This window comes from Camelina sativa, chromosome 8 (genome assembly GCF_030686135.1).
Source record: "Camelina sativa cultivar CO46 ecotype springtype chromosome 8, ASM3068613v1".
In the NCBI taxonomy this organism is placed as follows: Eukaryota; Viridiplantae; Streptophyta; class Magnoliopsida; order Brassicales; family Brassicaceae; genus Camelina; species Camelina sativa.
The window spans coordinates 2,349,040-2,374,378 of record NC_141887.1 but is presented as its reverse complement, the minus strand read 5'-3'; the positions used below and the strand labels follow the sequence as shown (position 1 = coordinate 2,374,378).

Here is a 25,339-nt window from a genome sequence, read left to right as displayed (position 1 = left end):
TACGGTTCTCTATAATATTATTATGTCTCAATTAGTAAAAAAAAAAACATCAACGCTCAATAAAATTATGATTAAGCATACTGTTTGATTTAAAAGTATCTTTCATATATACTACATTAACGTAGGACTAGTAAAACATAAGCAATATATATATATTACACACACTCTGATCTAGGTGAATTATGAAAATTTTGAGTTTGCGTGATCAGTAAACTTGAGAAGAGTATCCCATATAATTAATTCTAGGGCGTAGATTTCGCTGATCGCTAACGGCTTCGTTAAAATCAACGGTCTTGATCACCATTGCTTCTCGGCGACCGTCCTGCTCCTGAACTGCCCCAAACACGATCTCGTTCTTCTCTCGGTTGTCGTCGAACGACGCCGCATCGTTCGCGTTTCGTTTCTGCTGGTTTTGGTATTGGTCATAGTCTTGGTAATAAGACCGGTTTTGGTTTGTTGATTGTGCTCTAAGGTATGGTTTATCCGGATTCGTACCTGATCGTGGTTCTAAGGCCGGTGGTCCATCTTCTTCTGGTATAGCAAAGCTCTCTTGTACCGGCCACTGATTCTGTTCTTGCTGATGGTGGTACTGATGAAAGTTTGGTGGGATTACATTTCTAGAACCGGACATCATCTCGGAAACCGAAGAACCGGTTTTCACCACTAGCTTTCCAAGCGAACCGAGAAATCCTTCTTCCTTTTCCGGTTCGTGTTGAGGTGGGATTAAGGGTTGTCGAACCGGTCTTGGATAGCGTTGATATGGAGCCATTGTCATGTTCTGTTTTGCTACATACTTTTTACTATCCTGAAATTAGAAAACAGATCAACGAGGGTTATTGGTTTTCTACGCCGGTTCAGATTTCAAACCGAACCAAATCAAACCGATTCACTCACATGACGTGACCAAGAGAACAACGATCGTACTCTACGTACTAATAATGCAAACATATATCCAAAGAACATAGCAGCTACGAGCAAAGCGGTTCCTGCAAAGATATAAACCAAACGTATTCAAACTCAAGCAAAGCATCGCTTCTAGAGAAAATTGTTTTGTCAGAAGGTTACCAAGATGGAGACTATCATCAGTGTCAGGCTCTTGATGAGAGCAGTCGTGATCGTGAAGCTGAATCTCTCTAATCATTTGATTTCCTCGATCAATGACTAAAAGAGAGCAGCTTGAAGAGACGTATATCAAATCAAAGTCATCAGAGAATCTCATCGACTCTTCTTTAGATCCACCGCTCCATCTTCCTCCAGCGGCGATGGTTGAGACTCCTGAAAATAAATAAAGCCAAAAATATTTTGAAATTGCGTTTTTTGAAGCGTAAACGCATGCAAACGAATTGTATGTAAGTTACCGTCGTCGCTGATCTTGCGTATGACCATATTGTTAGTATCGGCGACGTAGATGTTCCCACTGTCGTCGATAGCTAATCCTCGAGGACGGTTCATTTTGCTTCTTTGAGTTTCCCATCGACGTGTCCTGTGTAGCCTTCTTGTGAACCAGAGACTAGCTTTGGTTTACCATCTTCAAATAGATTCAAAACTCAAAATCAGATTGTGAGACCAGTTTGAAAGAACGTAGAACTGTAAGTAAGAATCTGAATCTTTCTAATTTGAATAATTGAATCTAGCTAAAAGCAAAAGTTTGTTAACTTGACTAACAAGAATCAACAGAAAGAATAAACCTGAGAAACAGAGAACAAAACAGAACATGAATAAAACCTAATGAAGAAGCTAGTCTCTGTTGTGGACTAAAGTCCAAAAGTTTAAAGTAATCTATAAAAGGCTTTGGTTGTCAAAGAAAGAAACTTTGGAATCTAAAATGAAGAAGCTCACCTTTTTTAGTGAACTACTAAAAAGCGAAAGAAAACGAATCCCCATCTTGAAGCAAAGCATAATACATACATGATTCAACATATTTGGTGGGTCATATTTAGGGGCTAGGCGTAGAGATATAATATTCAAGAAAAAATGAAATTATTAGTGTGTATAATTGTATATGTGTTCGGAGAAACCGATTCTTTTTTTCATCGAACCTATTTCAAGAAGAGAAGAACAGGAACTTACATCTAGAAAGAGGCATGGATATTTTGTGGATGTTACTGTTTTCAGAGTCCAAGACAATAAGCTCTCCTCCATTTGGAGAAACTTCAATTGCATATGGCTCAATCCCAAGCTTACTTCCATCAAACACTGTCTCTATGTTATATCCACTTTCATATTTCACCATCGAACGACTAGAAACACCTGTCACATTATCTCATTTTGTTTTATTTTGGAGTGGTCCATGAACCTTATATATTACCCAATATTTACTCCCTTAGTCGATCGATGTGGGATATTGGTTCTAATAGCCCCCTCGAGATGTGGGTGGGAAACGGTCCGACACGTAAACTGTCCAAACCCAACATCTCGGAAATACCACAACAAGACATACCATTTATATGGGCCACATAGGTGGGAAACCATTTCTTTTGTGGAAAATTGCTTGTTTGGCTTAACCTTGAGCTCTAATACCATATTAGAAATCATGGACATCCAACCAAAAACCAATTGGCAATGAGTGGAGTGGTCCAGGAACCTCATATATTACCCAATATTTACTCCCTTAGTCGATATGGGGTTCTAATAACATGAAAGATCATAATAAAACGCTATGATGTGGGACGTCAGTTTCATTACCAGATTTTGTGGTGGTCGTTGTGGTTGTTGATGTTTGAAGAGACCACAACCATTTCCAGAGCATTGATGCTACATTTGTCACAAGTCCACTTACAATCTCTGTTCCCAAAACAGAGGAAAACAAGAACATCTTCAGACATTTTGCCCAACAAAAATAAAAAGACATGTCATCTCAAAAAGATGATTGTTGAAAACAAAAAAAGTCAATATAGGGTAATAAAGAACTCACTAACAGGAGGAGGTTTAGCTGAAACTGAGGATAACCCACAAAAGAAAAACATGAAAATTAGAGACAAAACCAACAAATTTGCATTTTTCCTCATCTTTTGTTTTTTTATCATTAAGGAAAACAGAGCAAGAGCTGCTCACAAGTTTAAAGAGTAGATGTACATAAATATGCACCTATATATATATGATGAGCTAAACCGACAAAAGAGAAGATTTGCAGTTAAAGAAACATAAAGAGACAAGAATCATATGCTCTTGACTCTTGTCTGCTTATTCTTCAATCTTTTCTCTTTGGATATTATTAATTAGTAGTAGGGACAAATCATTAGAAAAACAAAAAGCATATCTTACTTATGCCACAAGCAACTCTAACATCTCTACACAAAAATTACAAGCAACAAAAAAAAAAGAACTCTGACAGATTTAGCTTATCACAATTTACAAAATTGATGTATTATTCAACTTTAACAAAAAGAAAAGAAAAAGTATAGTCAAACGATATAAACCATACCAACTTCTAAAGTAGAAGCGTGAGGAGTAGAGAGACCATAACAAGGCCCTCTTGAGTTTCTTCTTAGAAAATCGTAGCCAAAGTTGATAGCGATCTTCTTCATCACACTCGATCCTGATTTTGCTCTAACATACGAATGTCCCATTATAAACGCCATTCCTGCCTCACGCGCCTCAGTAAGCTCTGTTAGCTCCTCCTCCGCAGATCTTTCGATCCTCGCACTTTCCGGTAACACAAACCGTACCCTTTTCTTGATTCTCGGCGAAGGAGCCACCACCACGGTTACCTCCGACGAAGAGGATGGTTCTTGTTTGTCAGATCCCTCATCTTCAAAGAATTGTACGCCTTCAAGATTGGATGAGGAAGCAGCGACGACAGTTAGTCTCTCGTTGGTTCCGGATTCGTTTTCCGGGTCCGGGGAGTAATTTAACGGTTTATCCGAACGTATAAACTCCGCGATACTGCAAATGAGGTCGTTCTCAAACTCAACGTCATCTTTATGTACGTCACGGTATCCATACCGAGCTATACATCGATATAGCCGGTACTCCTTTGGTCCGACCCTCCCGACGAGAAACCGTTCTTCCGGTTTCACATGCGGTACGGGGACAGATTTCACGCAGAGGAAGACGACAACTTGGTGGAACGCCGGGAGGTTAGTGATGAAATGAGAGAAGATTGCTGGTATGCCAGCTACTAGCTCGGTGTTGATCACGCCTATCCCACGGACTCGGACGATGCCTAGGTTTGAGGAGCCGAAGAGTGTAAGGAGCCAGTTGATCGAGACTTTGTTCTGTACGTCGAATTCGTAACGCTTAAGTGTTCCGTAGTGCCAAACGTACATGATGAGGAGGAAGATGAAGGAGAGGGCTACTGGAACCCAAGCGCCTTCGAGGAATTTGATGAGTGAAGCTGAGAAATAAAGAGCTTCGATTGTTCCAAAGAAGAAAATAAAGGCTAGTGCGTAGAGTGAGCTTTTGCGCCAGCATAAGATGATTACCAGTGACATCAAGCAGGTCGTTACCAGCATAACGGTTATAACCGCCAAACCTGCAATAAATATTACAGAGAAGAAAAGATTCAAAACCTTAGATTTTCTTGATTTTCTTGATTTTGGCGGGGTTAATGGTGTATGGATACTGTACCTGAGGCGTTACTTATGTGTTTGGTATCGCGGAAGCCAATGGTGACGGCTAAACACAAGAGCATGAGAGTCCAATTGATCTCAGGGATATATATCTGACCGTGCATTCTCGATGAAGTGTGTACGATTTTGACTTTTGGGAAGCAACCTAAAGAAGTACATTGCTTGATGATCGAGAATGTTCCTGTGATTATCGCCTGACTTCCAACAACAGCCGCCAAAATAGCAATCGCCAAAACTGGCCATCTTATTTTCTCTGTTCACAAAAACAAACTAGTGAAAACTATGCCAAACAAAGAATTGCATTTTTAGCTGGTTAAACAAGATGATGATGAGTAGATTTACCGGGTACAGAAACATAAAATCCAATTCTGTAATCACTCTCGAGGACATGGTGCTTAGATAGATACGCAGCTTGACCCATGTATGCGAGGATTAACGACGGGTAAACAGCGAATGTGAATGCAATCTGCAGCCAGAGAGACAAATAAATATGCAACTTTGAGAGAATGCTAATAAACAGAACACAAAAAAGATTTTAAAAGTTTACAAGTAAAGTCATAAACTTAACCTGTATTGACAACTGAGTGAAGTGTCCTAGATCAGCAAACATAGCTTCTGAGCCTGGAAAAAAAAACACACAAAGAAAATAAGTTATGAGCAAAAGGCTTGAAACTCAGAATCAAAGACTCTTTCGCTCTCTTTTTCTTACCTGTTATGCATAAAAGGATGCCTCCCAGAGACATCCAACCGCGTTTACGAGTTTTCTTGAGGAACTTGTAGATGTAATAAGGAGACAATGCTTTGTAAACATGAGGATTCCAATGGAAGATGTTGTATACACCAATGGTGCTTATGCAGAGAAGCCATGTCAGCACAATGGGAGCAAATACAAACCCTAAACGATGTGTTCCATAGTGTTGTAGCGAGAACAAGATTATCAGTATGGCGCAGACCACAGGCACCTCCACATCTGCAGAATTGTGCGTGCTTTAGTTGATTCAATAAATGAGTAGCTAGCAAGTGAACATTGTAGCCATAAGACAAAGAAGGTTACTTAATTCAGAAACTAAAAAACCTATGACCTGAGAAGTCTTATCCAATCCAACTAACTTTTTATTTTGACCACTTGAGTTTCCAAAAGGTATAAACTTTATGAATTTTATATTCCTTCAGCTTTATATCTTTAATAAATCACTAACTCCTAAACCACATTCATTATCTTATGATTATAACAATGCAATCTGCATCAGCCTCACCTTCTACACCAAAAAAAAAGTTAATAAACTTATTTTATACATAATTAAGAAGCTTCATTTTGATCCTACATGGACTCAACCTAACATGCAATTAGCCAATCGACTATGTGGACAAAAGAAAGACCAACATAGGTAATCTAAACCCAATATCTCAACTTATTGCGAGATTTTAGCATCCGGCTTGAAGGAAATCAAAATTGATGGAGCAAATCCTGTTCCTAAACTAATTTAGACAGTATGTATTAAACTTAGGAACCAAACAAAACTTAAGAGGAAACTGCTAAAAATAGCATAATTTGATACTTTTGGGGATCTAGCGATACTAAAATTCCCATTTTTTCAACTTGCAAAATCTCTACACTTAGCAATCTAATCAAAAAGAAGTAAAAAAAGAGCTTACATTGATGTTGCTGCTTGGACATGGATAACTCTAATCCAGAGACTGCAGAGAAAACTGCAAATTCACCCCCAAAAATTAGCTACTAATTAAGGTTTTGGATCTTTTTTTTAAAAATCAAATCAGAGAAAGAATCAATTTTTTATTAATTACCAGAGATTGCAGGTGTAAGAACACCATCACCAATAACCATACAAGTCCCAATCAGAGCAAGAACAAGCAACATGTTCTGAAGAAACTTATGCTTCTCCAATGTGTTTTTCAAACTCCACCCAGTAGCTTTCAAACTCCTCCTCGGATCCTCCCGGGAGTTATTCTTATACTCAGAAAGGTCCTCATCAGCGAGCTGGAAATTGGGCAAAGAGCTGATTCTAGCATGGCGACACAGTAAAGAGTAGAGAGCAAAAGTCCCACCTTCACCGTTATCATCAGCACGAAGCACAATAAAGACGTATTTGACAAGTGGGATTAAAGTTAATGTCCAGAAGATGAGAGACAGAACACCAAAGATCTCTTCGTTTGTCTCTGAATGTGTGATGTCTTCAGCAAAAGTGCTCTTGTAGACATACAATGGCGAAGTCGCTAAATCTCCATAGACTACACCTAAGCTCTGGTATGCTAAAGTCAGAACTGTCCACCAAGATTCTTTCTGGCAACCCCCAAACAAAAAGAACAGATTTTTTTACACATTTAGCAACAAAAAAGAGATGATTTTTTAAAACTGAAATTGAAGTTAAATGTTTTGAGGTACCTTAACTGGGTTTCTTGGGCTTAGACGCTCGAGATCCATGATTGGTTTTGTCTCTAAAAATCACTCACAAGAAACTCATTTTTTGGGGGGGTTGAAGAAGATGGGATTTAGTTTGTGGAAAGCAATAAAGATATGGGGGGGGGGGGGGGGAATTTAATACGATTGACGACGTTAGGAACTTTTTCTATGGATTCTATGGATTTGTGATTAATGATGCATTGAATGTACAAAAGAAGGTTTGGCCAACAAAATCAAGAACCACCACATAGACAAGAGAAAGAGAGAGAGATGTAGAGGAAACACACAAACAAAACATATGAAAGAAGAATATGATTAACTGCCACAAATATAACTGCAAAAATATCATAATTCTCCTCCTTCTCAAGAAAAAAAAAAAAAAAAAAAAGAGTGGGGTCTTCCTTCTTTCTTTGTTATGGAAGAATGTGCAAATCTTAATAAATGTATAAAGAAATGTACTTTTCAAACTAGTATATAGATTTGTGTGTATATTTTCTTGTATTTATCAAAATTAACGTAAGATCGTTGTGACACTTTTTCACGAGGATTAATGAATATTTGCATGTTTTTATAATATTTTAATAAAGAGAAATTAGTGTATATATCTTTTTTATATATAAAAAAAAAAATAGTTTGTTAACCAATCCATGATTGAATGTATGTCACATTTAGCTGTTATGTAAGACCATCTGTAAAAAAATTATGGATCAATTCTTTTTTTTTTTTTACAAGTTTTGGTGAACCAAAAATAAACAAAAAATGTCAGAGATGGAAGAAAGAAAAATATAGTAGTAGTAGCTAGGAGGAGATAAAGAAATATTAAAGATGGGTGGGGAATGAATAAGATTGGTGTCTTCTTCACTTTTTTTGTTTTTTTTTTTTCTTTTTTATTGTTTGTTTGATAGTACCAAGAGATTCTATTCTATTTCATTCTTTGATGGTTTATCTTAGGGGTATATTACATTACGTGTGTGACCTGTTAGTTCATCCTCTCTAACTCTCAAATCCACAAAAATTATTCACACATATCTATAGATTATACTATTCAAGGATATTTTAAAACATATCTTTTGATTGTATTTGATTTGATATATGACTTAGAAAAATCTTTGGACACGTGTGTATGTATATGATATAGGTGCAAGGATTCTAGGTGCCAGTGCAAGGATTCTAGTGTGTGGCACCACCTTCAAAACTTTTTGTCAAGACCTAACTCTTGCCACTTTGAAAGCAGCTTATCTTATTTCTTTTTGATAATACTAATTGATAAGCGAGTGCTTTAAAACTTCACAAAACTACAATCTACTTTTTTATTATTCAATAAAACAATATGTTTTTAACAAAAAAAAAAAAAAAAACAATATGTACAAAAGTCTTTTTCATTTGGGTCCCAAATGATTGAAATGTTCACGATACATTTCCTCTTGTGTCCGTCGTTAGCAATTATGTAAATCAAACAAAAAGGAAATTTGTTGCTTCCTAGAATGGGATGTGGGAACCCTTTGCCATCCATCTTATTACATGTTTTGTAATTATTTATTTTTTTCTAATCTGTTTCGTAATAAACACCAACGACTTTATTGGTAAGAAGATCAACAAGAATAGTAGTTTATATTTATTTCCTTTATTCTGAAATAACCAGTTTTTCTGTAGGAGGGCAAACTTGTGTTCCTTGTATTATTAGTAAAGACATCTTTCATACAAACTTGTATTTGCATTGTCTATGAATGCTATTTTAAGTTTTTTCCTGAATCTTGTTGATTTTCTTTTGTCTTTAACTAAAATAAAACAACAACAAATAGAGTATTTTTTCGTATAGTCTACTCAACATGAAAAAAGAAAAAGAATAAAAGTAATTCAAAAGAGTGTAAAACTTCTTAATTAATTATGATTATTATAGAATAATCATAGTGGCGAAAGGTGGAATAACGAAAAAAAGAATCGGATCCAGTCGGATTCTACTCCCTCTGTTTCAAAATATAAGATATTTTGAGTGAAAGCACGCAGATTAAAAAATGACCACTTAAAAAAAGTTCAACCAATTATAAATAAAACTGCATTAAATAAATAATAATAAAATATAAAAGTAATATAAAAATAACCTAGAAAGTTGAAAATATTTTATATGATAAAACAAACAAAAACCTCCAAAACATCCTATATTATGAAACGGAGATTGTATATTTTAACATCTCTAATTTACGTTTCAAATCTGCCACACGTGGTCATACTTAATAACAGCCATCACTGAATCAGAAGTAATTAATTAGTCGATTATAATGTTTAACCAACATCGTATCTGTAGATCCATACATGATTAATCCCCAGTTGGAATAACATCATTGTTTCATAATTACATTTAACAAACACATAGATAAATATAAAATGATATACTGTGTATAAAAGCTTGTCTATATATGTTATCGTTATTTCTCTCTATTAAAGTTTACTACTTCGCGTCAGATGGAAGAAATAATAAACTTAAATCAATTTTAGGAGGCAGCTAGCTAGCCAATATTATAGATCGATCATTCTTTCGAAACCGTTAACCCAATCATGTTTCTAAGTTTTTTTTTTTGGGGGACAGGTTATGAGATATATTCATTGGTAATAATGATTTCGAATATGCTAGCAATTAGTCTTTTGGTATAGTATGAGATTTATTGAGATCTATTAATAGGCGAAATTGGTGTATGTACATGTTTGCGGGTATAACTTACATTTTTGCATGGGATATAAAGTATCTCGAGCGACACTTGTTTTCGTTTTATTTTCCACTCGTAACGCATAGAAAAGGTCAATGATAATTCATTTAATAGTTTCGCTCAAATAATAGCACTTAAAAAGATTTGGGTTTACTAGCCAGTGCTTTGATTTATGTATGGATCCTATTATTTTCGTTTCTATCGTCCGGTTCAAACCTACTCGCACGAGTTTATTTTCTCTCGAAGTTGGTTTTGCTTAATAAAAAGTAGTATCCAAACACATTAAAATAAATCGAATTTGGAGTCTAAATTTAAGCACTAAATACGTCATTGTAGTTAGAGGAAACATATATATATATATATAAGCATGTATTTTGTTTGATGTCCTTGGAAGCTTTCAAAATATATATACTATATATATATAAGCTAGCAATAGTGGAAATGGTTTTTTGGTAATGGAAAAGTTAGAATGATATGATGGAGGTTGTTGTTCCTTTTGTGTGTGTGGATAAACATTATGTTTCCCTGACGTGATTTTTATATATTTGTTTTTTTAGTATTCATTTTTTTTTCGTTATGATTCCTTTTTAATATTCGCATCATCGTTTCTAAGTATTTCTTATACCCTTTTTGTTAATTTTTATAGGTAACACACTATCTTATGGTGCCAACTGCCAACATACAAAATGTACACTATCTTCTTCCACTACCATATATTGTCGCAGAATGTTTGGTACGCGTGCTCCTTTTATATCTTTTTTTTTTTTTAATTTACAAAATCTATTTTCTATGCGTAAGACAATTTTTATAATTTTGTCAATAACGAAAATTTATGAAAAAACAGTGTAATAAACACTGTTTTGTATGTCGACAAAAAGAAAATAAATCTAGCTAAGTGGTAATTTATTAGCTCATACAAATTCAATTATCCACATAAGTTAATTTTCAACATCACCAACTCTCCTCTCTTTTTTTTTTTTTTCCTTCTGTCATGACAAAATAATATAAAATTATATGCCGGGCCGGTCGATAAACTATTGGGCCAGGAAGGTCCAATAATCAACGACAACAAAACGTTAATTATTGGACAACATAAAAACTGCATAAACAAACGAAACTTTGTAGTTTCCGTAAGTACCCTCACTCTCCCATCGTATTTTCGGAAAACTACCCTTCTCTCAGTTTTCCATGGCCCTTCTCTCAGTTTTCCCGCGAGAAACCCTCTCCTTCTTCCATAATCATCAAAAATCAAAATGCAAAATTCGAAAGAGAAAAATAAAAAATAATCACCTCTCTCAATCTCTCTCTCTCTCTTAATGCGGAATCCGATTTAACACCGGAATCCGCCATGGAAGATGAATAAGATCCGGTCTCTCCGCTGCCTCCTCCCGGAGACCATAACCTCCGCCGCCTCCGCCTCTAATCGAGGATCTGACAACGGTAGCCAAATCAGCCTCCTTCTATGGCGGCATCAGATCCTCGACCCGGACAGCAACATCGTCACCTATTGGAACCACGTCTTTCTCATTACCTCCATCCTCGCTCTCTTCCTCGATCCTCTCTATTTCTACGTCCCTTACGTCGGTGGTCCGGCGTGTATCTCCGTCGACATCAGCCTCGCCGCTACAGTCACCTTCTTCCGTACCGTCGCTGATATCTTCCACCTACTCCACATCCTTATGAAGTTCAGAACCGCCTTCGTCTCCAGGAGCTCTCGTGTTTTTGGTCGCGGTGAGCTTGTTATGGATTCTAGAGAGATCGCTATGAGATACCTAAAAACAGATTTTCTCATTGATGTAGCTGCCATGCTTCCCCTTCCTCAGGTTCGCTTCCAAATTGGTAATTCTAGGTTAAGAGCTTGCGATTAGGATTAGAGAACAGAGACTAATCTTTTGATCTCAGCTTGTTATTTGGCTAGTAATACCAGCAGCCACAAACGGGACTGCTAATCATGCCAATAGCACTCTAGCCCTCATCGTTCTTGTTCAATACATTCCAAGATCATTCATCATATTCCCTTTAAACCAAAGGATTATAAAGACAACCGGGTTTATCGCCAAGACTGCTTGGGCAGGAGCTGCATATAACCTCCTCCTCTACATCCTCGCTAGTCATGCAAGTTTTCTCTGTGTTGTGTTGTGTGTTTTTCTTTTATATTTCTTCAGTTTTAAGTTGCTGAGGATCTCTATTTTGTGGGCAGGTGTTGGGAGCAATGTGGTATTTATCATCAATTGGGCGGCAGTTCTCGTGCTGGTCTAACGTATGCAAGAAAGATAACGCACTGAGAGTTTTAGATTGTCTTCCTAGCTTCTTGGACTGCAAGAGTCTGCAGCAACCTGAGCGACAGTATTGGCAGAACGTTACTCAGGTTCTTTCTCATTGCGATGCTACAAGCAGCACTACCAATTTCAAGTTCGGTATGTTTGCTGAAGCCTTTACCACTCAAGTTGCCACCACTGATTTCGTTTCCAAGTACTTGTATTGTCTTTGGTGGGGTTTAAGAAATCTAAGGTATGATAGCCTTTGAACCAAAAAAAAATTCTAGTCTCTATCTTAAAATGTCTTCCTCTGTTTCTAACACCATTTTTGTTTCACAGTTCTTATGGCCAGAATATAACCACAAGTGTATATCTTGGCGAAACCCTTTTCTGTATCACAATCTGTATTTTTGGGTTGATTCTCTTCACACTCCTGATTGGTAATATGCAAGTAAGTTTCTAAGCTTCTTCATGAGACTGCGAAACTTTTCGATACAGAGACATTGTTTTTGTCATTCTAATATTGATTTTTGGCTTGGTGGAAAGTCTTCTTTACAATCGATGTCTGTAAGAGTTGAGGAATGGAGAGTTAAGAGAAGAGACACTGAAGAATGGATGAGACATCGTCAACTACCTCCAGAGCTTCAAGAACGTGTCCGTAGATTTGTTCAATATAAATGGCTTGCAACCCGAGGTGTCGATGAAGAATCAATCCTGCAATCTTTACCTACAGACTTACGCCGTGAAATCCAACGTCATCTCTGTCTCGCTCTTGTCCGCCGGGTACATACATCAATCAACTCTGTCCTCATATAAACGGTTGTGTGTTTTGATTGTTGTTCCAATTCAGAAATCATATGGTTTTGCTAAGTGCAGGTCCCATTCTTCTCTCAAATGGATGATCAACTTCTTGATGCTATATGCGGATGCCTTGTCTCGTCTTTAAGCACGGCAGGGACCTACATATTCCGTGAAGGTGATCCGGTGAATGAGATGCTATTTGTGATCCGAGGACAAATAGAGAGCTCAACAACAAACGGAGGAAGATCTGGTTTCTTCAACTCCACTACTCTAAGACCTGGAGATTTCTGTGGGGAAGAGCTTCTTACATGGGCTTTAATGCCAAACTCTACACTCAATCTTCCGTCTTCAACCCGAAGCGTCCGTGCCCTCTCTGAAGTCGAAGCCTTTGCCTTAAGCGCAGAGGATCTTAAGTTCGTTGCTCATCAGTTCAAGCGTCTTCAAAGCAAAAAACTGCAACACGCTTTCAGGTAAACCATACATAGGATTCTTGTGATGTGAGAATCCAGTCATAAAAAGAAATTCATCTTGATATGAAAAGATCCAGGACAGAGCTAAATTAAGTTTCATATGTCCATTTTTCAGGTACTATTCACATCAGTGGAGAGCATGGGGAACATGTTTCATCCAATCCGCATGGAGAAGATACAAACGAAGAAAGCTCGCGAAAGAGCTCAGCCTGCACGAGAGCAGTGGATACTATTACACAGATGAAACAGGTTACAATGAAGGAGACGAAGAAACTGGAGAATATTACTATGGAAGCGACGGTGAGGATATCGAGGGCCTCTCAATGGACAACGCAAACAACAATCAACATCTAGGAGCAACAATCTTGGCATCTAAATTTGCGGCAAACACAAAAAAAGGCACAAATCAAAAGGCTTCAAGTAGTAGTACTGGTAAGAAAGATGGATCTTCAAACAGTCTGAAGATGCCTCAACTATTCAAACCAGATGAACCTGATTTCTCGATAGACAAAGAAGATGATCATTAAAAGTGTAGAGTTTTGGGGTAATAAACTTTTGTGAAATTTTTGGTTTTAGATGGTAAATAGTTATTTAGGAACCCCATGATTATTTCAACTTCAAACGCTTTTCTTTTTCCGTTTCGGTTTGAGGATGTTAGGTATAGCAAAAGAGTTTATAGTACACAATACATTGTTCTTTATTAAAATGTTAGTATGATTTTTTTCTTCTTATATCAGATACCGTCTTTGGATACAAACTCACTATGAGATCATTTAAAAGAACAATAAGGTAATAACAACTTTGTGAAATTGATCATACTCAGAGGAAAAGAAGAACAAGTCTCCTATTGACACTGAATCTGAAAGTTTTCATATTAACTAAAACCAAAATAGAATTAGAATACCAAGATATATTCTCTAAACTTATTATATATAAATTCTACCAAAAAAAACTTATTATAACCAGATTTTCAACAGAACCAGCCATTTTTATTGGTTTTCATTTCGGTTATCCAATCCTCAGTCTCTTTGTTTATCACTAGACAACTCACTAACATCATCTGCCTCTCTACTCTTGCATAGCTCTTCAAGAAGAGAATTCAGATTCTTCCAAGACGAACCAGTCTCTGGAGCCAAAGCTTTTTTTGCCATTTCCGCATACTCTATCACATTCTTCCTTGCGGTCTCCCCCATCTCTCCTTCCATTAATTCTTTAACCTAAATTGCACCCAAAAAAAAAACAAAAAACAAAACTACATATAGTTCCATTCATAATCTAATATTAGATTCACTGAAAACATTTTGATATATATACCTTTCGACTAAGTTCTTCTTTTCTGACGAGCCCTTTGACACTTCCATCTTCGGTTTCGATTCCTACACCGATCTTAAGCTCCTCTACAACCAGCTTCGCATTGAGCGGCTGCTCAGCCATCATTGGCCAAGCGAGCAGGGGAATCCCAGCACAAATACTCTCTTGTGCCGAGTTCCATCCACAATGACTCAAAAACCCTTTGACGCTTTCATGTGACAATATCTCCCATTGGTCTACCCAATCTCGCACAATCAACCCATTCTCTTTCACTCTCTTTTCTAACCCTAATCCTGATTCAGTTACTTCATCATTCAAATCCTTTCTCGTGACCCACAAGAAGTTCACCTTTATTAAAGTAAACAAGACCACGTAAATTCACAAAATACTTTTTCTTAATACGGTATATATATTGTATGTTTTTCGCATTAATTCTAAATTAAACGTTATTATAAAAATTAAAAAGACTGAAAAAATATTTTATGAGATACATGCATGTAATTAGCCAGGTCGATCGGATGATAAAAGTTATTGGTCAACTATAATAAATATTACCAGATCCGTTGGATTCATTCTTAACGTACCTTGGATTCTTCCAACCCTAATGCTATTTCATTGAGCTGCTCGTTTGATATCTCAGCCTGTGTTCCAAACGCCACATACAAAACCGGATGTCCTTTCTCTCGCTTCCGGTCCAACCAATCAATCCAATCCGGTTTATCACTCTCCGGTTTAGGAGGATTTGCCAAACACAAAGGCCCAACACACCATGGCTTGGGCTCATGGTCATCACGGAACCGGTAGTCAACGAACGTTGACTCGAGCTCGTAGAAACTGTTCACTATAACTCCACGGCTTTTCTTGGTGGATATAATATGGTCTATTAATAGCTCAAACGCTGGACCGGATTGTTCCGAGTTGGTTAAAACCGGGTCGAACTGGCACTTCTTAACACTGATCCACGGAAAGTCCGGTACAGTAACCGGTTCGGTATCGGATATAACATTTTCCGGTTTGGTGAAGAGTTCGTGAACCCATGCGGATGATGTTATAGCCGATGCGTACGAGTTCATGCCGTAGAAGGCGAGTCTCGGGATATCGAATCTTGCGGCGGACTCTGATGTCCACCATAGGAAACCATCAGTGACCATGAAAGACACTTTGGGAAGATTCTGAAGCGCTGCTTCGAAGAGAGGCTGGAGAGACTTGGTTGCGCGCGTGAAGGGCGCGTAAAGCGACATGGATGGGAGCTTGTCGGTGCTCTCGACGCCGGGAGGGATTCCGACGATGTTTTCAGGGAAAGGGAGGGAGATTACTCTGACTGATGATGCGACGTCGTCGGAGAGGAAGTTTGAGACAAATGGTTGGTTTTTTGGGGTGGTGAAGACGGTGACGGAAATGGTTGGTTGTTTTTCTTCATCGTCGCCGGGGGCTATACGACGGTGAAGGAGGAGGAGACGGGCGAATTGGAGGAGAGGAATCGTGTGGCCTTTTGACATGTAAGGGAAAAGAACCACATGATGTGATGATGAAACGTTCATTTTTCGCATTCTTTGCATTGGGTTCACAAGACTATATTTATAGGTCGATACGGATTATTGTATTTCCAAAAGAGTAAACATTGTCTTTTGACTGACTTTATGGTTTTAGTTATCACCTAAAGTTGCTTCTAGTCATATATAATTATATATAGATACAGTATTAATTGTTTGACAAAAAAAAGATACAGTATTAATTAACGTTATTATAAAATAGTTTTTATTTTCGTAGTGCTACTCCAAAATATAGAAATTGGATAAACGGTGAAGAAAGTTATTTCTTATTTCTAATTATATTCTCTTAAGATTTACAATGTTTCTCATTATCTATTTATACAAGGATTGAGACATTACTAAACCTAGTTCTCAATGACATATGTCATCCTCAGAGAGGAGGGTTAGAGCGTCGAAGCCATTCTTTGTCTCTATTTGCAGAGCCTTGTGACAGCCTGCAACCTCTGCATTTGCAATGGCTTGGAGGTACAAAGATTCCTCTGCTTTGTCCTTCTTCTTGTTTTCAGGTGACCATCGTCTCATCTCTTGTCTCGTATTGGGTTTGCTGGGCTTCGTTGATTGAGTGTTGTTGGGCTTTGTCTGATCCACTTTGGAATCCTCTGTTTCAAAGTTGGGCTTAAGTTGAGAATTTGGCTTCTCCTTCATACTCCCCTGCAAACTGGGTGTGGGTGGAACAACTACACCGAGTTTGTGTCTCAATGATGAAAACGGACCTTGTGGAAGAGGCTTCGTGAAAATGTCGGCCAGTTGTTGATGTGCAGGAACATGTTTAACGACCATAGCTCCAAGAGCAACCCTTTCTCTTACATAATGATAGTGTGTTTCAAAGTGTTTGGTCCTGTTGTGAAAGATAGGATTGGCCGCAAGGTAAATAGATGAGAGATTATCACCATAGAGTTCAGGTGGCTCCATTTGAGGTATGCGTAAGTCTTTGAGCATGTTGTTTATCCAGACAGGTTCGGATGTTGTGTCTGATAACGCTCTATACTCTGCCTCAGTTGAACTTTTGGAGACAGTTGGTTGCCGTTTCGAGGACCAAGATATGATGTTGTTACCAAGGAACGTGCAGAATCCGGCTATAGAGCGTCTTGTATCTTTGCAGTTTGCATGACTGTTGTCACTGTAGGCTCTTAACGTGAAGTCAGTGTTCTTGTTGAAAGAGATTCCCATGGCGGTTGTTCCCTTTACATACCTTAGAATTCTCTTGAGAAGATGAAAGTCCGACATTTTTGGCTCATGCATCTTCTGACAAACAAAGTTAACTGCAAACTGAATGTCAGGTCTTGTTAAAGTAAGATACTGCAACTTACCTGCCAAACTCCTGAAATATGTTGGATTAGAGAAGAGTTGCTTCTGATGAGGAACTTGATTAAGTTGTTCCGGCAGTGGAGTAGGCATGGGTGCACAATCAAACATGCCTGCAACTTTGAGCAGATCCTCTGCATATTTTTGCTGAGAGAGAAACAACCCTTTGTCATGGAAGGTTGCTTGAATGCCCAAGAAATAATGTAGCTTGCCTAGGTCTTTCATTCGAAATTCTTTATTCATACTGTCCAAGAGCTTGTTGAGGAGGTTTGGATTACTCCCTGTGAGTACCATGTCGTCCACATAGAGTAGCAGTAGGATCATATCACCACCTTTATCATACACAACCAGTGATGGATCTCGTATACTGCATTGGAAGCCAAACTCTAACAAAAATTGCTAAACTTGTCATACCAAGCCCTTGGTGACTGTTTTAGCCCATAGAGGGATTTGTGCAACTTTCAAACATGATCTGGTTTCATTTTATCTACAAAACCTGCTGGTTGCAACATATAAACCTCCTCAGTTAGATCACCATGCAAAAAGGCATTCTTAACATCCAATTGCTTAAGTTGTCATTGCTTCACTGTAGCTTCATGAAGGACCAGACGAACAGTAGCAGTTCTGACTACTGGACTGTATGTTTCGAAGTAGTCAACACCTTCTTCCTGGTGAAAACCTTTCGCTACAAGTCTTGCTCTTAATCTGTCTAAAGAGCCATCAGCGTGGAGTTTTGTTCTGAAAACCCATTTGCACCCTATAACATTCATATTTGGTTCACAAGGAACCAAAGAGAACGTGTTTGTTTCTTTGCAGTCGCCTATCTCTTCACCCATCGCATTAGTCCAACCCTCATCTTGTAATGCTTCAGTGACTGTCTTTGGTTCAGGATATGAGGATTTTTGCGTGAGTAAGCATAGCAAGGATTTGGTTTACGCACACCTACCTGAGATCATGTAGTCATTGAATGCGCCGATGTTTGTGATTCCCTTTCATTATCTGCATTGTTTGATGTCTCTGTTTCCGTATTCTGTGGTGGAAGCGTTCGTGAGAGCTGATTGTTTGGTGAATCAGGAACGTTATCGCCAATAGAAGCAGGTTCAATGCATGTCGTACGCTCAATGCTTTCTTGATCCACCATAGGAGCTTCACTAGGAGATACTGAATTTGTCGGTTGAGACAAGGAACCTACAGTTTGCGGAACAGATCGAGGGAGAACTGCGCCTAGAGGAGGAAAATCTTCATCAGTAAACAAGTTCTGACCTTGATTGGATTGACTTACCGATGTGGTTGAAGCAACAGGCGGTTGGTGATGAAAATCTTGCTGCCATGCCTGCAGAAGATTTGTTTTGCCAAAACTGTGGAGATGTTGATAGACATCGGAGAAGGGAAATGAGGTTTCATCGAATAAAACATGTCTACTGATATAAATTCTTCTAGTGGGTGGATGTAGGCACCTGTACCCTTTGTACTTGATGTTATACCCCATGAACACACACCGAAGAGACCTTGGATCAAATTTGTTCATGGCATAGTTCCAGAAAGTAGGATAACAGGTGCAGCCAAACGTTCTTAAAGCAGTATACTCAGGAGGTGACTGATGCAGCTTCTCATGAGGACTTTGGTTCTCTGACAAAGCTGTAGTTGGAAGAATGTTACTCAGGAAGTTGGCTGTGAAGAAGGCTTCTACCCAATATTTCTGAGGAATCTTGCTGCAGAACATCATAGCTAGTCCAAGTTCGGTGATGTGTCTATGTTTCCTTTCAGCAAGACCGTTTTGCTGAGGAGTATAAGGGGAAGAAATAAGCTGTTGGATACCACACTGACTTAGGTGAGTAAGAAAGACTTTACTTGTGAATTCTCCACCACCATCACACTGAAACTTTGATATTTTGGAGCCAAACTGGTTTTCAACAAGCTTCTGAAAATTGCAGAATGTGGAATAAAAATCTGATTTATATTTCAATGGGTAGAACCAACAATATCTTGACCAGTTGTCTATGAAAATTACATAGTATCTGAAACCTTGACAAGAAGTAACAAGAGCTGGACCCCAAAGATCACAGTGAATCCTCTCTAATGGCCTAGTTGCAACAAACTCAGAATCTGAAAAAGGGAGATGACTACTTTTCCCAAGGTGACATCCCTCACATATCTCCTTGGTACTTTTATTTATGACAATAGCTTTATTCTTGACTAACTGCTCTAGGATCTTGTTATTAGGGTGTCCAAGACGTCTATGCCACACCTCATGTGACGCAGCCTGCTGTCTTGATGAGTAGAATGCTTGGAACGGTGGATCCTTGAGCGTGTACAACCCTCTACGATGCGGTCCGATTGTGAGGAGCTTCTTTGTTCCCTTGTCCTTGACAATAACCTCATCAACATCAAATTTAATGGAGCATGGATAGTTTGTTGTAAGTTTTGAGACATACAACAAAGATTTGGCAATACCAGGTACAACTAAAACATCTTTTAGGGGTAAGGTACTTAATGTCGTTGGTAGCGTAGCTGAGCCAGTATGCGTAATAGGTAGGAAGTTCCCATCACCGAGCATGATGGTGTTGTTACCATCATATGGTCGTGAGTTCTGCAGGTTGTTCTGCGATCCTATGACATGAGAAGTTGCTCCACTTTCTGTAACCCACTCGTGACCAGACTGATCCATTACATTAGTGATGCGAAGGGCTGCTAGAGCTGCAGGAAGGTCAGGTTGATATGTGTTGTTGAATCGATGCCAGCACTTGGACGCTACATGACCTGCTTTTCCACATATTTGACAAATCGGTTTGTTTTCAACAGTATAACCAGCAGAGCCCGAAGAAATCTGCTGGTGGAATCCTCTTCCTTTTGTGGAGTATCCTCCCCTGCCTCTGTTTCTGTTACCTCTGCCTCTGTTTCCATAGGAAGAGCCATCGTACTGCTGAATGTTAAATGCCAGGTGGGGAGTGACACTTGTTTCCTCAGTGTAAGCCAGCAAGCGGTCATGATAAGCAGTGAGACGTGGTATCACGTCCTCAAGGGTTGGTGATGGAGTACCATCTAACATCCCCTCAATGGACGTTTTAATAGGTTCATACTCCCTAGTCAACCCGTTTAAGGCAGCAAATATTTTCATTCTCTCGCTAACAGGACTACCAACAGAAGCTAGCTGATCATATACGTTCTTAAGTTCCTTTAAGTAGTCTACCATAGGCAAATCTTTCTTTTCTGAATTTTGCAGCTTTCTTTGCAAACCAAACAACCTAGCGGAGGAGACCTTATTGAAGTGAGCAGCGAGAAAGTTCCATACCTCTTGAGAAGTTGTTGTTGTGATAACCTCCGAGAGGATTTCTTCTGACAACGACCCCAAAAGCCAAGCTCTAACAACTTGATCGGACCGAACCCATGATTGATACGCCTGGTTTGGAGTGTCGTCATTGTTGGTGGCAGAAGATGGTCGCGGAGTAGACCCATTGATGAATCCCAGAAGACCTTGACCACAAAGGAAAGACTCAAACTGCGTTTTCCAAAGCAGATAGGTTCGTTCTGTGAGCTTGATAGTCACACAGTTTGAGATATTTAGAATAGGTTGTGCATAGAGCTCAGTGGACGATGCCATGGCTCTGATACCATATAGAAATTGGATAAACGGTGAAGAAAGTTATTTCTTATTTCTGATTATACTCTCTTAAGATTTACAATGTTTCTCATCATCTATTTATACAAGGATTGAGACATTGCTAAACCTAGTTTTCAATGACACATTTCATCCTCAGAGAGGAGGGTTAGAGCGTCGAAGTCGTTCTTTGTCTCTATTTGCAGAGCCTTGTGACAGCCTGCAACCTCTGCATTTGCAACGGCTTGGAGGTACAAAGATTTCTCTGCTTTGTCCTTCTTCTTGTCTTCAGGTGACCATCGTCTCATCTTTTGTCTCGTATTGGGTTTGCTGGGCTTCGTTGATTGAATGTTGTTGGGCTTAGTCTGATCCACTTTGGAATCCTCTGTTTCAAAGTTGGGCTTAAGTTGAGAATTTGGCTTCTCCTTCATACAAAATACACTACTATTTTTCTAACACCATTAGAAAAACATGTTAGAACATATATAACTGAAATTTTGATAATGGCAAATGTTATTATTTCATACCCTTATTTCTTTAGGCACACGTCTCTCCAATTATGCCAGAATGCAATTTTAAAGATAGATATTGGATAGGTGTCAGTGTAACGCTTGTTCTTTCTTTTTTTTTTTTGTCAAAAATGTAACGCTTGTTCTATACGTCAGTTTCTTACCGAAACGAAAATCTCCAAAAATACTATTCAAATTTTGCTTTTCAATTAATATCATTTTCATAGTAATGAAATACGTACTCCTTTTTTTATAATAATGTTCATTATGATTTCGTGCTTGATTTAACACCTGTATAAATTGGTTACGTGTGCCATGTGTTTGACAGTATAGGCTTATGTCATATTTAGGTTCAGTAAACAGTTTTGCTATTGATGGCTATCGGTGGTGTGAGTCGTGTTTAGGCCATGTTTTTTCTTAAGAAAATAATAATTTTAATAATTGTCGAATTGAGATGGGCTCTAAGCCCATTTTAATTATTGGATAAGCTGAGGAGTGAATTAACAAACCCAATATGTGTTTGGTAATCGCAAAACTGAAGACAAAAACTTCTTCTTCGATGGACATAAGGAAGCGGAAGTTCGCCGGCGGCGATGGAGACGGTGGCGCGTCAGTTAACGACGTCGGTGATCCCGATTCCTGTAGTGGTGTTTCTAGATCTCCGAGTAGGATATTTTTGTTGTGCCTCGCGTTTCGTGTGGTAAATGCTCTGTTGATTAAGACTTATTTCAACCCTGATGAACATTGGCAATCACTTGAAGTAGCTCACCGCACCGTCTTTGGGTAATGTTTCTAATCTCTAGGCTTTTGAATTTTACTTTGCCTTTTTGTTCTGAGATTATGGTGTTTGTGTTAGTGTTAGATTCGTCTCGGAAGCTTAGATCACATAGTAGAAGTGAGAATGCTACTTTTATAAGATTTTTTTTATTTTATTTTTGATTTTGTTTGGTTGATTGATGATAATGATAGGTATGGTTATATGACATGGGAGTGGAAGAGAGGAATACGAAGCTATTTGCATCCTATGGTATTCGCATTCTTGTATAAACTTCTTCAAGTTACGGGTCTTGATACTCCCTACATTATGGTCAGTATTACACAATGTGTTGTTGTTACTTTCTTAATGGTGATTAGCTTATTTGGTCTAAAGAAGCAGAACCTGTTGGCATTGTTTTTTTGAATATACTTTTTTTAATAGTGATTAGCTTATTTGGTCTAAAGAAGCAGAACCTGTTGACATTGTTTTTGAATATGTGTTACAACTCATTTTTCCTTTCTTGGCAGAGGAAGGCTCCACGTCTCATGCAATCCGTATTCTCAGCTATTGGTGATCTCTATTTGTATAAACTCTCAGATGCTCTATATGGAGAAAATGCTGCAAGTTGGTCTGTATCCTTTTCTATGCATCCCCATTAGTTAGCATTTTCTTTATATTTTTTGTATATTATGTCAATGAATTTGCAACCCGTGAGAATAACAAGATTAGCCTTGGTTAATAAAGGCCAAACATTATCTTCAATAGTAGAGCCAACTTACCATTACACTATATTTGATAGTTCCCTACGTAATGATATGTCGATGTAACCGGAAGGGTATTAGATATCCTGAGCTTCGATGAGATACCAAGATACGTCTGTTAGTAGTTTCCTCTTATTCTTCTGAAAACTTATTCTTTCTCAATATGTGTTTGCATTTTATTCTGGATTGCTTCCCTAACTTTTTAGTAGCTCTTTTGTCAAATGGCAAACTGGTTCGTCTTCTTCTGTTTGAACCGTACCTTTTCAAACTGTTTGGAGACTGTTCTTACCATCATGGGGCTGTACTACTGGCCTTGTATTAGAAACCATTCAACAGACTATCCCGTTAATCGGAAGTGGGGTTTGGTCATAGCAGCCCTAGCATGTGCCATAAGGCCAACAAGTGCAATCATATGGTTATACGTTGGGATGCTCGAGCTATTTCTGACTCCTAATAAGGTCAAATTCATCATTCTAGAGGTGATCCCGATTGGGTAAGTTTAACTCTGCAGCTCTGCTTTTTAATGTTCGTTTTGATGTTTGCTTTTGGAAGATTTTGTTGCGCTAACTTGCTTCTGGTGTTAGATCTTTGGTCCTCGGTTTCACCTGTTTGCTGGACCGTCTGATGTACGGCTCATGGGTTATTGTGCCTCTCAATTTTCTGAAGTTTAATTTCCTTTCATCTGGTGGAGACTATTACGGAACTCACCCATGGCACTGGTACTTCAGCCAGGGATTTCTTGTCATGCTTTTCACTTTTACACCATTTTCCATTACTGGAATGATCAAGTCTAAAAATCAGAAGCTTTCAGCTCTTATTCTATGGGTCTTAGCATTATACAGCGTACTCGGCCACAAGGAATTCAGGTAATATGAATGTAGGAAGTATTCCGTTTTCTTACACTCTCCATATCCAATACTTTGCAAGGAACATCCTTTCATCATGAAATATGTTTTCCGTGTCATCTACTTAGATTATGAATGATAGGTTTGTCCTGCCTGTGCTACCCATAGCTTTGATATTCTCTGGGTATGCGTTTGCTCAAATGGAAGTATCTGGTTCATCATCATCATCACCAGTCACTAAAAAGAAGCAAGTCCCTCGACAGAACCATACCATCAAGTGGTCTCCTAAATTAAGACTTTCAGTCTTTTTTTTGCTTGCTACCAATATCCCAATGGCACTATACATGAGTTTATTCCATCAGGTAAGAAAAACCAATCACTTGACTTGAGCGCTCTCTGTAGTTTCCGAGTTTACTCTCTCTATTTATGCTATAATAAGGAATGATGTTGTTTCCAACAGAGAGGAACCGAGGATGCGATGAACTACTTATCGGATGAAGCATACAAAGGGAGAGTAAAGAGCATCCTCTTTCTCATGCCGTGCCATTCTACTCCCTATTATTCCACTCTCCATCACAACATTCCAATGCAATTTCTCGACTGCACCCCAAGGTAAGGATCACGCCCCGAGTTACAGCTCTTGCTTGTATGTGATTCTTAAGGATTCTCCTTCATCTTCTTCTTTTTCTTCTTCTTTTTCTCAAACAGTGAAGAGAAGGGAGAACTTGATGAGTCAGACCGGTTCTTAGTGAACCCGTTAGGTTTTGCATCAGAGTTAGCTAGAAACTGGTCAGAGCCGCCTAGTCACATTGTATTGTTTGCATCAGAAGAAACAAAACTCAGAGATTTCATGATACAACATTCCTATAAAAAGGCAAGTTAGAAGCAAGAACACATCTTATTTTTTAACCATCTCCGGACTCCGACTTGATTTGCTTTTTTATTTTTTTTTACATTTGTAGACTAAAATATGTTTTGTTGGTGATGAAACAGGTGAAGAGGTTTTTCCACGCGCATTTCAAGGTTGATCGAGATCTTCAATCCTCAGTGGTCGTCTATGTTGTAAACCACACATAGTTATCCCTAAGAGTAGCAGCCTTACAGGTTCTTATAATCATTAGCCTCATCAGGCAGGCTATAGAATCTATCTGAACTCCTCTGTCTCAAAATCAAACACACGGTTGTCCATTAAGAGTCTAATCTCGGTTATCTTATACCGTTTTTAACTCCAATCTGTTCCGGTTAAATTGTTCAACCGGGAAACATTGAGTGCACAGATTAGAGCATTTGTTTAATTTGTGACTAGTTAATTTCTATGATGACAAAGATTCTTAATCACACTCTTTTCGCCCACAAGGCCACAAGTGTTTAGATAAACAGAATCGTTAATACAAAAACTGTTAATTAAATCTGAGCTAACGACCTCACGCATTAAGAGAATATTAACTCTCTACGGCTTTCTAGGAACATTAA

At 38.4% G+C, this 25,339-nt stretch overlaps 4 protein-coding genes and 1 pseudogene across 7 annotated transcripts; 2 read left to right on the top strand and 3 right to left on the bottom strand.

Moving 5' to 3' along the window:
* Window positions 1-83: 83 nt before the first annotated feature.
* On the bottom strand, window positions 84-3,048 carry LOC109125156 (uncharacterized; annotated as a pseudogene). The gene is made up of 7 exons (XR_015564747.1): window positions 2,915-3,048; window positions 2,686-2,784; window positions 2,071-2,250; window positions 1,359-1,528; window positions 1,066-1,275; window positions 895-986; window positions 84-805 (listed from the first exon to the last, which is right to left on the bottom strand). The product of XR_015564747.1 is annotated as an uncharacterized LOC109125156 (transcript).
* A 190-nt stretch (window positions 3,049-3,238) lies between these two features.
* LOC104705763 (potassium transporter 8) lies at window positions 3,239-7,753 on the bottom strand. The gene is made up of 8 exons (XM_019228269.2): window positions 6,976-7,753; window positions 6,378-6,873; window positions 6,228-6,281; window positions 5,281-5,541; window positions 5,140-5,192; window positions 4,914-5,037; window positions 4,570-4,824; window positions 3,239-4,474 (listed from the first exon to the last, which is right to left on the bottom strand). Exons 1-8 carry the CDS (start codon window positions 7,012-7,014, stop codon window positions 3,405-3,407), a joined length of 2,352 nt encoding a protein of 783 aa, XP_019083814.1. The 5' UTR covers window positions 7,015-7,753; the 3' UTR covers window positions 3,239-3,404.
* Window positions 7,754-10,367: 2,614 nt separating this feature from the next.
* LOC104705762 (cyclic nucleotide-gated ion channel 18) lies at window positions 10,368-13,958 on the top strand. Its single transcript, XM_010421835.3, has 7 exons — window positions 10,368-11,521; window positions 11,601-11,813; window positions 11,899-12,209; window positions 12,296-12,407; window positions 12,503-12,739; window positions 12,833-13,227; window positions 13,343-13,958. The coding sequence occupies exons 1-7, from the start codon at window positions 11,054-11,056 to the stop codon at window positions 13,752-13,754; spliced, it is 2,148 nt and encodes a 715-aa protein (XP_010420137.1). The 5' UTR covers window positions 10,368-11,053; the 3' UTR covers window positions 13,755-13,958.
* Window positions 13,959-14,055: 97 nt separating this feature from the next.
* LOC104705761 (UDP-glycosyltransferase 90A1-like) lies at window positions 14,056-16,198 on the bottom strand. The gene is made up of 3 exons (XM_010421834.3): window positions 15,123-16,198; window positions 14,542-14,886; window positions 14,056-14,444 (listed from the first exon to the last, which is right to left on the bottom strand). The coding sequence occupies exons 1-3, from the start codon at window positions 16,095-16,097 to the stop codon at window positions 14,247-14,249; spliced, it is 1,518 nt and encodes a 505-aa protein (XP_010420136.2). The 5' UTR covers window positions 16,098-16,198; the 3' UTR covers window positions 14,056-14,246.
* A 5,681-nt stretch (window positions 16,199-21,879) lies between these two features.
* On the top strand, window positions 21,880-25,204 carry LOC104705760 (mannosyltransferase APTG1). Of its 3 annotated transcripts, none has more exons than XM_010421833.2 (9): window positions 21,880-22,286; window positions 22,473-22,590; window positions 22,788-22,892; window positions 23,231-23,514; window positions 23,606-23,887; window positions 24,009-24,228; window positions 24,327-24,478; window positions 24,575-24,740; window positions 24,860-25,204. In XM_010421833.2, exons 1-9 carry the CDS (start codon window positions 22,018-22,020, stop codon window positions 24,941-24,943), a joined length of 1,680 nt encoding a protein of 559 aa, XP_010420135.2. In that variant the 5' UTR covers window positions 21,880-22,017; the 3' UTR covers window positions 24,944-25,204. The 3 variants fall into 3 exon arrangements, 2 of the variants coding, with proteins under 2 accessions (XP_010420135.2, XP_087319610.1); XR_015564746.1 differs by having other exon boundaries at window positions 22,015-22,286; window positions 23,995-24,228; XM_087463484.1 differs by having other exon boundaries at window positions 22,035-22,286; window positions 23,228-23,514.
* Window positions 25,205-25,339: the final 135 nt, after the last annotated feature.

Bases quoted from the DNA above. Each gene is read 5' to 3' on its own strand.
- LOC104705763 (XM_019228269.2), bottom strand. From the start codon at position 7,014: ATGGATCTCGAGCGTCTAAGCCCAAGAAACCCAGTTAAG. The intron at 6,874-6,975 runs GTACCTCAAAAC...GGGGGTTGCCAG, and splicing joins GCCCAAGAAACCCAGTTAAG to AAAGAATCTTGGTGGACAGT. The intron at 5,038-5,139 runs GTTAAGTTTATG...CTCTGGCTGCAG, and splicing joins TCACTCAGTTGTCAATACAG to ATTGCATTCACATTCGCTGT.
- LOC104705761 (XM_010421834.3), bottom strand. From the start codon at position 16,097: ATGCAAAGAATGCGAAAAATGAACGTTTCATCATCACATCATGTGGTT. The intron at 14,887-15,122 runs GTACGTTAAGAA...ACTTTAATAAAG, and splicing joins TAGGGTTGGAAGAATCCAAG to GTGAACTTCTTGTGGGTCAC. The intron at 14,445-14,541 runs GTATATATATCA...GGTGCAATTTAG, and splicing joins AAGAAGAACTTAGTCGAAAG to GTTAAAGAATTAATGGAAGG.
- LOC104705760 (XM_010421833.2), top strand. From the start codon at position 22,018: ATGTGTTTGGTAATCGCAAAACTGAAGACAAAAACTTCTTCTTCGATG. The intron at 23,888-24,008 runs GTAATATGAATG...TATGAATGATAG, and splicing joins CTCGGCCACAAGGAATTCAG to GTTTGTCCTGCCTGTGCTAC. The intron at 24,479-24,574 runs GTAAGGATCACG...TTTCTCAAACAG, and splicing joins TTTCTCGACTGCACCCCAAG to TGAAGAGAAGGGAGAACTTG.
- LOC104705762 (XM_010421835.3), top strand. From the start codon at position 11,054: ATGAATAAGATCCGGTCTCTCCGCTGCCTCCTCCCGGAGACCATAACC. The intron at 12,210-12,295 runs GTATGATAGCCT...TTTGTTTCACAG, and splicing joins TGGGGTTTAAGAAATCTAAG to TTCTTATGGCCAGAATATAA. The intron at 12,740-12,832 runs GTACATACATCA...TGCTAAGTGCAG, and splicing joins GTCTCGCTCTTGTCCGCCGG to GTCCCATTCTTCTCTCAAAT.